At 42.1% G+C, this 13827-nt stretch overlaps 1 protein-coding gene across 1 annotated transcript in view; it reads left to right on the top strand.

Annotated features, from left to right (window-relative positions):
- arid4b (AT-rich interaction domain 4B) overlaps window positions 1-13827 on the top strand; it is a 101472-nt gene that overhangs the window by 73084 nt on the left and 14561 nt on the right. The window contains exons 11-12 of the mRNA XM_048597215.1: window positions 4039-4246; window positions 5794-6957. Coding sequence (XP_048453172.1) covers window positions 4039-4246; window positions 5794-6957 — 1372 coding nt within the window. The remainder of the gene's footprint in view (window positions 1-4038; window positions 4247-5793; window positions 6958-13827) is intronic.

The following is a 13827-nucleotide window of genomic DNA, read 5'->3' as shown; positions in this document are numbered from 1 at the left end:
TCTCCCCCAAATCATTTATATATATTACAAACAGCAAAGGTCCCAACACTGATCCCTGGGGAATGCCACTAGTCACAGCCCTCCATTCAGAAATGCACCCTTCCACTGCTACCCTCTGTCTTCTATGACCGAGCCAGTTTTTTATACGTCTTGCAAGCTCACCTCTGACCCCGTGTGACTTTACCTTCTGTATCAGCCTGCCATGAGGGACCTTGTCAAAGGCCTTACTGAAGTCCATGTACACAACATCCACTGTCCTACCTATGTCGTTAATACCAATATGTACCACAACCTCTGGCTGTTCACCCTCTCCCTTCAGAATGCTTTCTGCCCGTTCAGAGACATCCTGGACCCTGGCACCAGGGAGGCAACACACCATCCTGGAGTCTCTTTTACGTCCACAGTATCCTCTCCAATAACTTGCCTAACACTGATGTCAAGCTCACTGGCCTGTAGTTCCCTGGCTTGTGTTTGCTACCTTTCTTAAACAATGGAACAACATTAGCCACCTTCCACTCTTCCGGAACTTTACCAGTGGCTAAAGATGAAGCAGAAATCTCCACAAGGGCCTCTGCAGTTTCTTCCATAGCCTCCCACAACTTCGGAGGATGGATTGATCAGGCCCAGGGGGTTTATCCACCTTAAAGTGCTTTAAGGTTGCAAACACCACCTCTCTGGTAATGTGTATCCAGTTCAAAATATCCCCACTTGTTTCCCTTATTTCCTTAGCATCCATGATTCTCTCCTCAGTAAATGCTGAGGCGAAATATTCATTAAAAATCTCCCTCATCTCCTATGGCTCTAGATGGCTATGCTGATCTTTAAGGGGGCCTATTCTCTCCCTAGCCACCTTTTTACTTCTAATATAGCTATAAAACCTCCTGGGATTATCTTTAACCTTATATGCCAGATCAATCTCATACCCTCTTCTGATCTTCTGATTTCCCTCTTCAGTGTGCTCCTACGTATTTTACAGTCATCTGGGGATTCATTCGAGCCCAATAGCTTAAACCCAATGTATGCTACCTTCTTTTTCCTGACCAGGAAGTTGTATACAACTACAACATGACGTGCCAATTTTTATAATCTATGTCCTGACCGATGAAGGCAAGCATGCCATATGCCTTCTCGACTATCATATCCATTTACTTTGTCACTTTCGGGGAACTATGGACCTGTATGTCTAGATCCCTCTGTATGTTAATGCATCTACAGGTTCTGCCATTTAGTGTATGCTTTCCTCCTACATTAGACCTTCCAAAATACATCAGCTCGCATTTGTCCAGATTAAATTCCATCTGCCATTTCTCCGCCCAACTTCCCAGCCCATCTGTATTCTGCTGCAACCTCTAGCAATTCACTGCACAACCTGTAGCTCTTTGTGTCATCTGCACTAAGATCAGACCACCTATATTCTCCTGCAAATCATTATTATGCACCACTGAGCATGGATCTCCAGTCAGAAAAGTACCCTTCTACTGCTACTCTCTGTCTTCTGTGACCAAGCCAGTTCTGTATCCATCTTGCCAGCTCACCATGAATCCCGTGTGATTTCACCACTGTATGAGCCTGCCAGGAGGATGCTTAGACTGTGACCTCTGGTTCTGGACTCCATGGCCATCAGTGACATCTTTCCTGCATTTGTTTGAATATTGTAGGTTTCTTTGAGATTCCCCTCAGTTTTTTAAACCAATCCAGTTTCATTTCATACATCAGTCCTGCCATCCCAGGAATTAGTCTAGTAAATGGAGGGACTGCAACAAAGATTTACCAGATCCAGTAAGATGGGGTGTGACAGGGTGCAGTTTCTACCTGCACCTCCCTGTTGTGTATCTCTCAGAAGTGTATGGTATAGAAATCTACTTGCTCCTGAGATTTGGTTCTATAATTTGAACTATATTGTTCCTCCCAGTGGAGACTGGGAAGGCAAAAAAAACTTTGCAGTGTCACACTTTAAAAAAAAAATGCAGGTCTTTTTTCTCACTTGCTTGGAACATTCCTCTTTGCTAATTATGAAAATAGTGGAGTTAGGTATAGAACCTATTTGACTGAGTTGGTGGTTGAAGATAGGAGCAGGTGTGATGAAACCTCCAGGAATACAAATATTCAATAGAGTTGACAACCCTAATTGAAATAAAAAGGCTATTTTGTCTCTGGTATAAGGAATGTAGGTCATCAGTAGATAAACTGGAAATTCAGAAGAAACATCTTTACCCAAAGAGCAGTGAGAATGTGAAACTCGCTTTAATTGTCTATTGTGTGTGCAGTTTGAGGAGCAACTGGGTGAACATTTGTGGAAGGAGAGACTAGAGGGTTGTCCTGATTGAGTTTGATAAGGAAGGCTCGGAGTAGGCCCAACATGGACAGCTTGGACCAAGTGCTCCTCTCTCTGCCGGGTGCTCTATCTAACATATGGAAATTGTAATCTTAATATGTGAATCAAATTAAAAAGTCAAATATCTCTTAAATAAATGAGTCCATTATCCTGATTAGTGTTAAGACATCTTTGGGGATGTACTTCTTTGATTATTTTACTGGATCTAACAAATTTATCAAGACTGCTTTGGCCACAACTAGTGAATCATTTCCCAGTTGTGAATAATCTACTGTGGACAGAAGAGAGAAGTGTATTGACACTAAATGTTGTTGAGGGTTTCTTAGTATTTTTGTCTTGCTTCAATCCTCGCCAGCTTCCCTAGACATGCTGATTTGAACGTTATTATTTAGGAGATGGAGAGAAATTTAAATGAAAAATATGGCTCATAGTGCCAAATGGTATAACCCAAAACTGTGGGTTTGCAGTGGTTCACTTTTTATGCTCCCAAGTTGTAGGTTGTTTATTTTATGTTCATAAAGATTCCTTCATCCTTCAATTATTCTATGTCTAATTCTTCATTCAAATTTTTAATTCCATTTTCAGTGAAAAAAACCAAACATGACTTTTCATGCAACCCTTATTATCCAATTAAGTATTTTTCTTGTTTTCTGCTTCAGTGGCATTTCAAGCTGTTGTTGATTATAGCCTGATCAAGCCACATAATGCAGAGACTTTGCTGTGAGTTTTAATTTATGACTATTACTAATAGAAAACCCACTGATACCACAGTACTGTGCAGGAAACATCGAAGGTGTACTTGTTCTTTTCATGTCACTTTCACTTGTTGTCCTGATTGCGCACCAAAAATAGTTTGCAGACAAAATCACCCATGAGCTATATGGAGAAAAGATTGTGATCATCAGACAAATTGTGTCGTATTTGGTGTAGTATGCTTCAGAGTTTAGTGTACTCAGTACACTGCCACTTTTACGTCGGTGCACACCTACATTTCATGTCAATGTAATAGTGTCATTATTGGTTATATCTCTGTAATGCAGTCCAGATTATTGCCTTGGTTTATTGTGAATTTATACGCTGCTAGTTTGAACGTGTTTCAAATATATAAACCATGGATAAAGACAGAAGTGGGTCAACAACCCCCCCCCACAAGACTGTTCCACCATTAATGACTGATCTGTCCTTGAACTCCATTTACCTGCTTTTGATTCATTTAACCGCTTGTCGAACAAAAACCTATGAATCTCAATATCTAAAGCTTTTGTGGGAGAGAGGTTTCCAGATTTCCAGAATGCTTTGTGTGAAGAAGTGTCCATAATGTCATTCTAAAATACCTAGATTTAATTTTAAGGTTATGATATTTGTTCTGAATTTCCCCCACCAGAGGAAAAAGTTTCTTTCTGTCCACCATAACGGCTTGTCTAAGCATTGTAAATTCTTCCATCACCCTTTTTAAAATTTTACTGTCAGGGAATACAAGCCCTAATCTAAGTAATCTGTCCTGATAGTTCTACTCTTTTAGTCCCAGTATAATCTCAGTGAATCTATATTCCACCTCATACAACCCTACTATAACCTTTCTGAATGTAGCACTCTCCTTTATAAACCATACAGTTTTGCATAAAAGCAATCCCTGTTAAATGTTAATCTACAAAATAAATGGTGTTTGGAAAAAGAAAGATTTATGATATCTGCATTTTCAGGGCAAAATGGATAAAGAAAAGGAAAATAGTGATAAAAAAGATAAGGAAGATAAATCTCCCAGCAAGTCTGCACGAGTCCATCGAGTTTCAAAGTCGCCAGCTCACGCAATATCTTCAGACATTTCACCAATATTAATTGGAGTAGAAACAAGAGGCTGTGAGCAAGACAATTTGACTGAAGGCCATTCCATTCTCAATGGAGTACAAGGTATGAATTTCCTTTCAAATAGAGCTGTAAGTAGTGAAGTGATTTACACTTCATGTTTGTTTTGAATTGTAAATTACTGCCTGAAAGTTGCATCATATTCACTAAATACTTTTATTTCAGAAATGACAGATATCATTGGCATAGAATATTAAGCTGTAGATGCTGCTGTTAGCTACTGGGAAAAGCACACCCAAATAAAAGCACCCTCATGAATTTTACAGCTAAAGTTATTAATTAGCTATCGTGGACTGATTCCAAGACTGTAATCGTACTCTCAGGAATTGTGGTTCATATAGTTCAGTGTAGTTTTTGTTAATTCATTCATAACCTGAGAATGTCACTGTCCACAGTTGCCCTTGGGAAGGTGGTGGTGAGCCGTCTTCTTGAACTGCTGCAAGTCCACATGATGTAGGAACACCAGTTAGTTGTTCCTGGATTCTGACCCTGTTACAACAGAGGATCAATATCCTGCTGCCGCGTGCAATAATTTGTGTACTTACAACCCCGGGACTGTTTCTGCAGGCTCCTTAAATTGTACCCTCTATTTTATATTGTCTCTCCTCATTCTTCCTACATATATAACTTTGTATGGCTCGGCATTAAATTTAATCTGCCACATGTTTACCTGTTTTACCCACCCACATCCATTTCAAGTCTTTCACCATCTTCCTGAACATTCTGTCAGCAAATTTTGAAATGGTTACATATCACCCAGTTTGCATTTATATTGAATCTTCCATGATTTCAACATATTCCAAAGGTGTTTTACAGCCATTGAAGTACTTCTGAAGGGTAGGCACTGCTGTACTCCAGAAAGAATGGCAGCTAATTTGCATATAGCAAGATCCCACAAACAGCAATGAGATGAATGATTAGGTGAAATGTATTTTCAGAAGGTTGTTCAGGGGATAAATGTTGGCCAGGTTGATAAGGAGAACACCCGAGCTCTTATCTGAAATAGTGTCATAGGATCTTTTAGGAGGACAGATGAGATATTGACTTTCTACCTTGTTTGACAGATGGGAACTCCAGCAGTGATGTGCTGCTTCAATACTGTCCAGGTAGTGTAATTGTGAATTAGGGGCTTAAGTCTGTGTGATGGGATTTGAAAATCTACAGTAGTTTGAGGCAAACCTGCTACCTGCTGAGCCACAACTGATTACATGTAAAACTGGCCCAGAAGTGAGAAATGTCATCACCCGTCACCAAAAACTGGGTGAAAATGTGTTTATCTAACTGAAAAGGTGAGAGGTTGAAGGGCGCACAATTTTCCCTCCATACCACAATCAACAATAGCTGTTCAGATGTGGATTGTGTCCATTTATCTCCTTGTGTTGCTTTTTAGATTGGAAAGGTGCTATGATGTATTTATTTCTCTTGCTCATGTCTGTCAGGCTTTTGGACCCGAGGCTTTATGAAAATTGGGACTCAATGAAAGGATACCTGATTAACTCAACAGGCATTTGGTCTGGTAAATGATTATTGGAATAGTGCTTTGCTTCATGTCTTTTAAGTCACGTTGATTTGTCTGTCTTTTATATTCTTAGGTTCTGGATGCTCTGAAGAGAGTGATGATGATGATGGCACCCGATGTGAAGCCACCTGGAGAAAAGATCCACAACAGGACTCGACAATGCAGGAGAGGAAGGAGCAAGCCTTTCAGGACCAGAGAAACCTTCCTACTGCTGGAATGCCTACAGCTGGTGCCAAGTTGGGAAGTATCTCTGACCCTCTGGAATGGGTAAGAAGGGGAAAATGTTCTGAAGATGAGGAGGAGGAAACTGTGAGATTGAAACTCTCAGGTCAGAAAGAACCAACAGAGAGGTGGGCAAAGTCGCATATGAAGCGTTCCCGGAGGAAAAGAGTTGGAGCCGAAGACTGGACGCAAAAGGGGTCACCTAACTGCAAGGGTGAGAGGTCAAAAGGCAAAGAATCTCCCCTCAACATCACCACTAGCAGCAGCAGCAGCTCGGATGAGGATGGTGAAAGAATTGAAATGAAAAGCTCCCCCACCAGAAAACACAATGGATTGCAGGAAAAGAGGAAACCTCTGCACACCACTTTGTTTTCCAGTTTCTCAGAAATGCCCGAGAAAAGGATCAAGCTTTTAAATAATTCCGAATTAAGGGTTCAGAATGCAAAAGTGAAGGACCGGAAAGATGTATGGTCAAGTATCCAGATCCAGTGGCCGAAGAAGGTTCTGAAGGAGCTTTTCTCTGATTCCGATACTGAGACCACGTCGTCCCCACCTGTGGCACCAGAAGAGGCAAAGGCTGAGGGACCAACCAAGACTGCCAAAGAGGAGGAGAGGCTTCCAGCCATGGAAGTTGAAACTGCACCTTCACTTATCTCCCCTGTCAGACCCAGCGAGGAGAAACCAGCTGAAAAGCTGGACAAGAAGGGAGAAATGCCCAGCAGTGGTAGCAACTCTGTGCTCAATACTCCACCCACCACCCCCGAGTCTCCGGTCTCAGTCACAGTGACAGAGGCCACCAGGCCACAGCCAAACACTGTGCTCACTCAAACCTTGGCTCCAAGCCAGGAGGAAGTCCAAAGTGTTAAGAGTGAAACTGACAGCACCAATGAGGTGGATAGTGTGACAGGGGAGCTGCAAGAGGGGCAGTCCGAAGGCAATGTCTCCCCAACAGGGTTTGATGCCAGCATTAGCTCCAGCAGTAGCAATCAACCCGAGCCAGAACATAAGGAAAAAGGTAAGTGATTGCATAGAAACAAAGCTCAGAATGTTGCAGAGAGTTTGCCAGAAATCTTTAGCTGTGTTTTAGTTTAGTATGTGTCAATATTAACAGGAAGGTTAATAAGGATCCCACATGTCCCAAACTTTGCATTTAACGCAGCACTGCCATTAGAATCATTTGTAAGTTGTTGACTTTCATGGTTCTGAATGAATCTTGTTGATGCAATTCGTATGGGTGCACCAAGTTTGTGGGAATGACATGTTGAATTGTGACTGGTAAGATAATGTCGGTAATGGAATGACATGGTGACTGAAGGTAAGAAGCCACTTGCCATTTAAGGATCGCTGATTCTACAAGTTTGTCTTCCACAAACATTTATTTTATCACTGAACTCAACAGATAGTGAGAGCAGATATTTGAATCCCATTTGTGTCTATAGTGAAGTGAAATGAGATTCACTTCTTCAAAGGTCTGACAGCACTTTACACTAACGTCAGTTCTGATTCAGTTTGACTTTACGGTGTAACTAGTGCTGATGAGACTGCATAGCAGTGATCCTGTAGTTGTGGTATAAATGCAGCATTAAACAATGGGACATTGTGAGCTGAGTTCACAAGGCGAGTGTGAGAGAGAACATTGGCATAAACTCTTGTAGCAGGACTTTTTTTTTGACAAATGTGCCAAAAGGTTGTACAGACTGCTTTAGTATCAAAATTCTATTGATCTATTAATAACTCAAGTTGCTTTGAGAAGAAATATTTTGATTTGCTTTCTAAAAGCAATGGGCTTCTCTCTTAAAGGCCAATATCAAATTTAAATTTACACAAACCTTTTTTGCCAGTGGGCAACATTTTTAACTGAATTGTAGTGTTTTCTGCGTTGGAAACCAGCCATCCAGCCAACAGAGCTAAGCAATCTGCTTTTGAGGTGTTGACATCAAAGCATTTATTGCCCATCTTGAATTAATTTGTCCTTAAAGGTGATGGTGAGCTGCCTCCTTGTACTCCATTCCATGCGGTGTAGGAGGTACACTTGCAATGCTGTCAGGGAGGGAGTTCCAAAATCTTGATCCAGTGACAAGTGATGGAATGTGAACTTTATTCAAAATCAGGATGGTGTTTGATTTAGAGAGGAACTCGGTGATGGGGGTGATCCCAGTGCATGCTGTCCTTGATCATCTAGGTGGGGGGAAAAAAAGTGCGATTTTTGGAGGTACTGCAGAGAAAGCTGTGACAAATTGCCGCATTGCTTGTTTAATACATTTTGGAAATTCAGCATGTTTCCGTAACATCATTAGGGGTGAGTTTTTATCATTCAGTGCATGTGGTGATTGAGCAGGTTATGGACATGATGATGTTAGGGATGCAGTTGTCTGCCTCACTGCTTCCACAGCTAAACCTCCATGGACGTAAGATGAACTTCAGAGGATGATCTAGCACAAAGAAGGCCATTTAGCCTATTGTACCTATGCCAAACATGGCCAGGCCAGGAATGGTTCACACTGATGGCAGCAGTAACTGCACATAGAGCAGTACAGTGGCTCAGTGATTAGCACTGCTGTTTCACAGCGGTCACAGAAATCAAGCCCAGTAAGAGAGACCACTTGCATCGGCGCTCTGACCTACACAGTTGAAACCAGACATCTGAACGTAAACACAAAAATCCTAGGTTCAATCCCCAGACTTTACAGTTTGTGATCTTAGTCCTGGTAGCAAAAGGGTATGACAATAGGTGTCACTTCGCCCTTGTCCTGACACCTATCCCCATCCCTGGGATTAAGGGTCAGGAAAATTGGCTGACCATCTTGCTGTCCATCTGTCCCTGCTGGAAGTTGACTGTGGCAGATGTTAGATGAAGCCAGGATTGACTTTGGCTCTAATAACTTTTTGTTATCCTGCCAGGAGAGAAAGGAGCAACATACATTTCTGTAAACACTTCTTCAATCTCAGGAAGTCCAAAGTTGCTTCAAAGCCAATAAGTTGTTTTCAAAATATGGCCTCTGTTGCATTTCCTCCATTTAAAACAGCCAATTTATCCAAAGCAAGTTCCCACAGACAATATTGAGATAAATGGCTAGATGACCTGTTTTGGCAAAGCTGTTTGAATTATAAATAATGCTCAGGACACTGGTGATAATTCTCTCACTCATTGAATAATGCAGTGGGATTCATCTAAGAGAGTAGATGTGTCTCGGTTTGACATCTCCTTGGAAGGATAACCTCTCTGAGAGCTCTGAACTGAGGGATCTTTCAGTACTATATTTAAGTCTCTGAATGGGGCTTAACCCATAAGCATCTGTTCTCTCAGGAAGCGATGCAGTCAAAAGGATGGCAGAAATTAGAAAGGGTTAATGGAGTGTGGTCAGCAAGAAGGATAAAGGAGGAATTTAGCACATCATAGGGGATATATCTTTTCCATTGGTGTTGACAGTATTACTGAACTGAAGAACTTAGTCCTATATTTCCCAAATCTGTTAAATACTGTCAGAGTTATGAGCCCATAAGGTGACATTTAGTTTATTACTAGTCTAATTTTGTAATCCGTGTCCCTCAAACAGCTGGAGATACAGCCGGCATCTCTTGTTTCCCTTGTACATGATTAATACATTAATTGAGGTGTTTATGATTTGGGGCGGCACGGTGGCTCACTGGTTAGCACTGCTGCCTCACAGTGCTAGTGACCCAGGTTCGATTCCACCTTTGAGCAACTGTCTGTGTGGAGTTTGCACATTCTCCCCACGTCTGCGTGGGTTTCTGCTGGGTGCTCTGGTTTCCTCCCATAGTCCAAAGATGTGCAGGTTAGGTAGATTGGCCATGCTAAATTGCCCGTAGTGTCTAGGTGAGTTAGCCATTGGAAATGCAGGGATAGGGTAGGGAGGTGGGTCTAGGTGGGATGCTCTTTGGAGGTCAGTGTGGACTTGATGGCTTAATGGCCTGCTTCCACACTGTAGGGATTCTATGATTCAAAGATTGATGGAAACTATTTACTCTTTTGGAAAGATTCAGAACTCAGGGTCAGAACCTTAAAATTGGAGCCAGTCTGTTCAGGAAGTAGTCTGCACACAATAAAAAGTGGAAATTTGCAGCTCCCTCCTCCAAAAACTTGTTTGAGGCTGGAGGCAATTAAAAATTCCTAAAGTGGATTGATAGATTCTTTTTGGGCAAGGATATCCAAGGTTACAGAGACAAGTTACGTAGATAGAGTTCCGTTTCAGACAAACCCTGATCCATTTGAATGACAGAACAGGTCTAAAAACAGAACAGGCCGCCTCCTTTGTTAGTGATGCTTGTGAAATGTCACATTGTTTTGCTCCTTCACTTGACCATTCTTGTTATATATCTCTGACTCCTCCCTTCCCTCCATCTACATATGTTTCTATTTTCTGGCGATAAGGTAGCCACCAATATCCATTACAAATCCACTTACAATGGAGCTGATGAAGGGTCCCGATCCAAAACATCAACTTTCCTGCTCCTTTGATGCAGCCTGACCTGCTGCGTTTCTCCAGCTCCACACTGTATTGATTCCCCACCACTGGCTGGAGGGCCAAAGCCCCATCATCTGCCTAGGTACCTTACAGCCTTCAGGTCTCAATATTGTGTTTAATAATTTCAGAAAGTGAACACTGTTTTTCATATTCATTACCACCACCACCCTCCTACACCCCACACCCCTACGTCCTCTTTTGTATTAGTTGCATCCGGTGCAGCCAAACCCATTTTCAACCATTGACACTTCACAACAGCACCCTACCTAGCATTTCTGTCTCTCAGCTTATCAGCAACGTCATCATTTCTCATGCTGTCTGTCTCTCTCTTGCTCTCTCCCTTCTTTACCTCTCTGTTCACTCCCAATCAGTACAAACGCCACCCCTTTCCCAGCTGTTTTCAGTTCTGCTGAAGGGTTTCTGGACTTGAAACATTTGCTCTGTTTCTCTTTCTACACAGATCTGCTGAGTTTCTCCACCACTTACTGCTTTTGTTTTAGTTGTATATATTCTTCTAAATTTCATTGGATACAGATCTTTGATGTAGCACCTTGCCACGTCTCATTTTCAAAATCCAAACACACCACATCTACAGCTCCCTTTTATCCCTTTTATCTATATGATACATTTTATTTTCTCAAATATCTCTGATAAATTATTTTCCTTTCGTAACTCCATGCTGACTGTCTGATTGCTTTAAAGTTTCTTAGTGCCATGTTATAACTTCCTTAATAAATTACAGTACTTTCTATGTGACAGATGTGATCTGTTCTTTTGTGTTTTCTGCCTCTTTCTTGAATAGAGGAGTTATATTTGGTATTTGCCTGTCTGAAAGAACAAACGATGCATCTGCTATCTCCACAGAAACTTTGAGATCCTGGGATGAAGTCAGGTTTCTTCCTTCCCTTATCACGTCTTAATTTGCAAGTATTTTTGGGGTGTTGTTTGTGATGTTATTAGGCAAGAATGTTCAAAAGTTGATTGTGGGTGAATATTTGCAGGTAAAGGGATGGCTGGAAAATGGGAACCCTTCAGGGATGTACAAGGTAGGTGGATTAGCCATGGGAACTGCAGCGATAGGGTAGGGGAATGCTCTTCAGTGAGTCGGTGTGGACTTGTTGGGCCGAGTGGCTGTTTCCACACTGTAGGGATTCTATGACTTCTATGACTTCAAAAATGAAATAACGAGAGTCCAAAGACAGTATGTACCTGTTAGGGTGAAGGGCAAGGCTGGTAGGTGTAGGGAATGCTGGATAACTAGAGAAGTTGAGGTTCTGGTCAAGAAAAAGAAGGAAGCATATGTCAGATATAGACAGCAGGGATCGAGTGAATCCCTAGAAGATTATAAGAGCAGTAGCAATATACTTGAGGGAAATCAGGAGGACAAAAAGGGGACATGAGATAGCTTTGGCAAGTAGGGTCAAGGAGAATCCAAAGGGAATCTACAAATACATTAAGGACAAAAGGGTAACTAAGGAGAATATAGGACCCCTTAAAGATCAGTAAGGTTGCTTACATGTGGAAACGCAGGAAACGGGTGAGATACTAAACGAGTATTTGCATCAGTGTTTGCTATGAAGAAGAATATGGAAGCTGGAGAACTTGAGGAAATAAATAGCGATATCTTGAAAAGTGTCCATATTAAGGAGGAGGAGGTGATGGGCATCTTAAAACTCATAAATGTGGATAAATCCCTGGGACCTGATCAGGTGTAACCTAGAACTTTGTGGAAGCTAGGGAAGTGATTGCTGGACCCCTTGCTGAGATATTTGTATCATCAATAGCCACAGGTGAGGTGCCTGAAGACTGGAGGTTGGCTAACAGGCAAGCACTATTTAAGAAAGGCGGTAAGAAAAAGCCAGGGATCTATAAGCCAGTGAGCCTGACATCAGTGGTGGGCAAGTTGTTGGAGGGGATCCAGAGGGACAGGTATTTGGAAAGGCACAGACTGATTAGGGATAGTCAGCGTGGCTTTGTGCATGGAAAATCATGTCTCACTAACTTGATTGAGTTTTTTGACGATGTGATGAAGATGATTGATGAAGGCAGAACGGTGGACGTGATCTATATGGACTGCAATAAGGCGTTCGATAAGGTTCTGCATGGTGGACTAGTTAGTAAGGTTAGATCACATGGAATACAGGGGGATCTAGCCAACTGGATACAAGATTGGCTCGAAGGTAGGAGACAGAGGGTGGTGGAGGATTGCTTTTTGGACTGGAGGCCTGTGACCAGCTGTGTGCCACAGGGATCAGTGCTGGGTCCACTGCTTTTTGACATTTATATAAATATTTTGGATGTGAATACTGGAAGTATGGTTGGGAAGTTTGTAGATGACACCAAAATAGGAGGTGTAGTGGACAGCGAAGAAGGTTACCTCGGAGTACAAAGGGACCTTGATCAGATGGGCACATGGGCCAAGGAGTGGCAGGTGGAGTTTAATTTAGATAAATGTGAGGTGCTACATTTTGTTAGGGCAAATCAGGGCAGGACTTATACACTTAATGGTAAGGTCCTGGGGAGTGTTGCTGAACAATGAGACCTTGGAGTACAGGTTCGTAGTCCCTTGAAAGTGGAGTCACAGGTAGACAAGGTAGTGAAGAAGGCATTTGGTATGTTTGCCTTTATTGGTCACTGCATTGAATAAAGGAGTTGGGAGGTCATGTTGCAGCTGTACAGGGCATTGGTTAGGCCACCTTTGGAATACTGTGTGCAATTCTGGTCTCCCTGCTATAGGAAAGATGTTGTTAAATTTGAAAGGGTTCAGAAAAGATTTACAAGGATGTTGCCAGGGTGCAGGGTTTGAGCTAAAGGGAGAGGCTGAATAGGCTGTGGCTATTTTGCCCTGCAATGTCGGAGGCTGAGGGGTGACCTTATAGAGATTTATAAAATCAAGAGCGGCATGGATAGGGTGAATAGTCCAGGTCTTTTCCCCAGGATAGGGAAATTGAAAACTAGAGGGCATAGGTTTAAAGTGAAAGGGGAAAGATATAAAAGGGACCTAAGGGGCAACTTTTTCACACTGAGGATGTATGGAATGAGCTGCCAGAGGAAGTGGTGGAGGCTGGTACAATTATGACATTTACAAGGCATCTGGATGGGTACATGAATAGGAAGGGATTAGAGGGATATGGGCCAAATGCTGGCAAATAGGACGAGATTAATTTAGGATATCTGGTCGGCATGGACATGTTGAACTGAAAGGTCTGTTTCTGTGCTATAAATCTCTATGACTCTATTATCACTTAATTAGCTTTACTTCTGTCCTGGCCAGCTGTCCATAATCTCCTAGTTTACCTACTCCTTTCAAATCTCTCTGTCTATCTCTCTCTCTCTCTCTCTCTCTCTCTATCTCTCTCTCTCTCTCTCTCTCTCTCTCTCTCTCTCTCTCTCTCTCT

The sequence above is a fragment of the Rhincodon typus genome, chromosome 5 (assembly GCF_021869965.1).
Source record: "Rhincodon typus isolate 14 chromosome 5, sRhiTyp1.1, whole genome shotgun sequence".
Classification (NCBI taxonomy): Eukaryota; Metazoa; Chordata; class Chondrichthyes; order Orectolobiformes; family Rhincodontidae; genus Rhincodon; species Rhincodon typus.
Note: the sequence above shows the minus strand (reverse complement) of the source record. Positions and strands in the feature narration are given on the sequence as shown.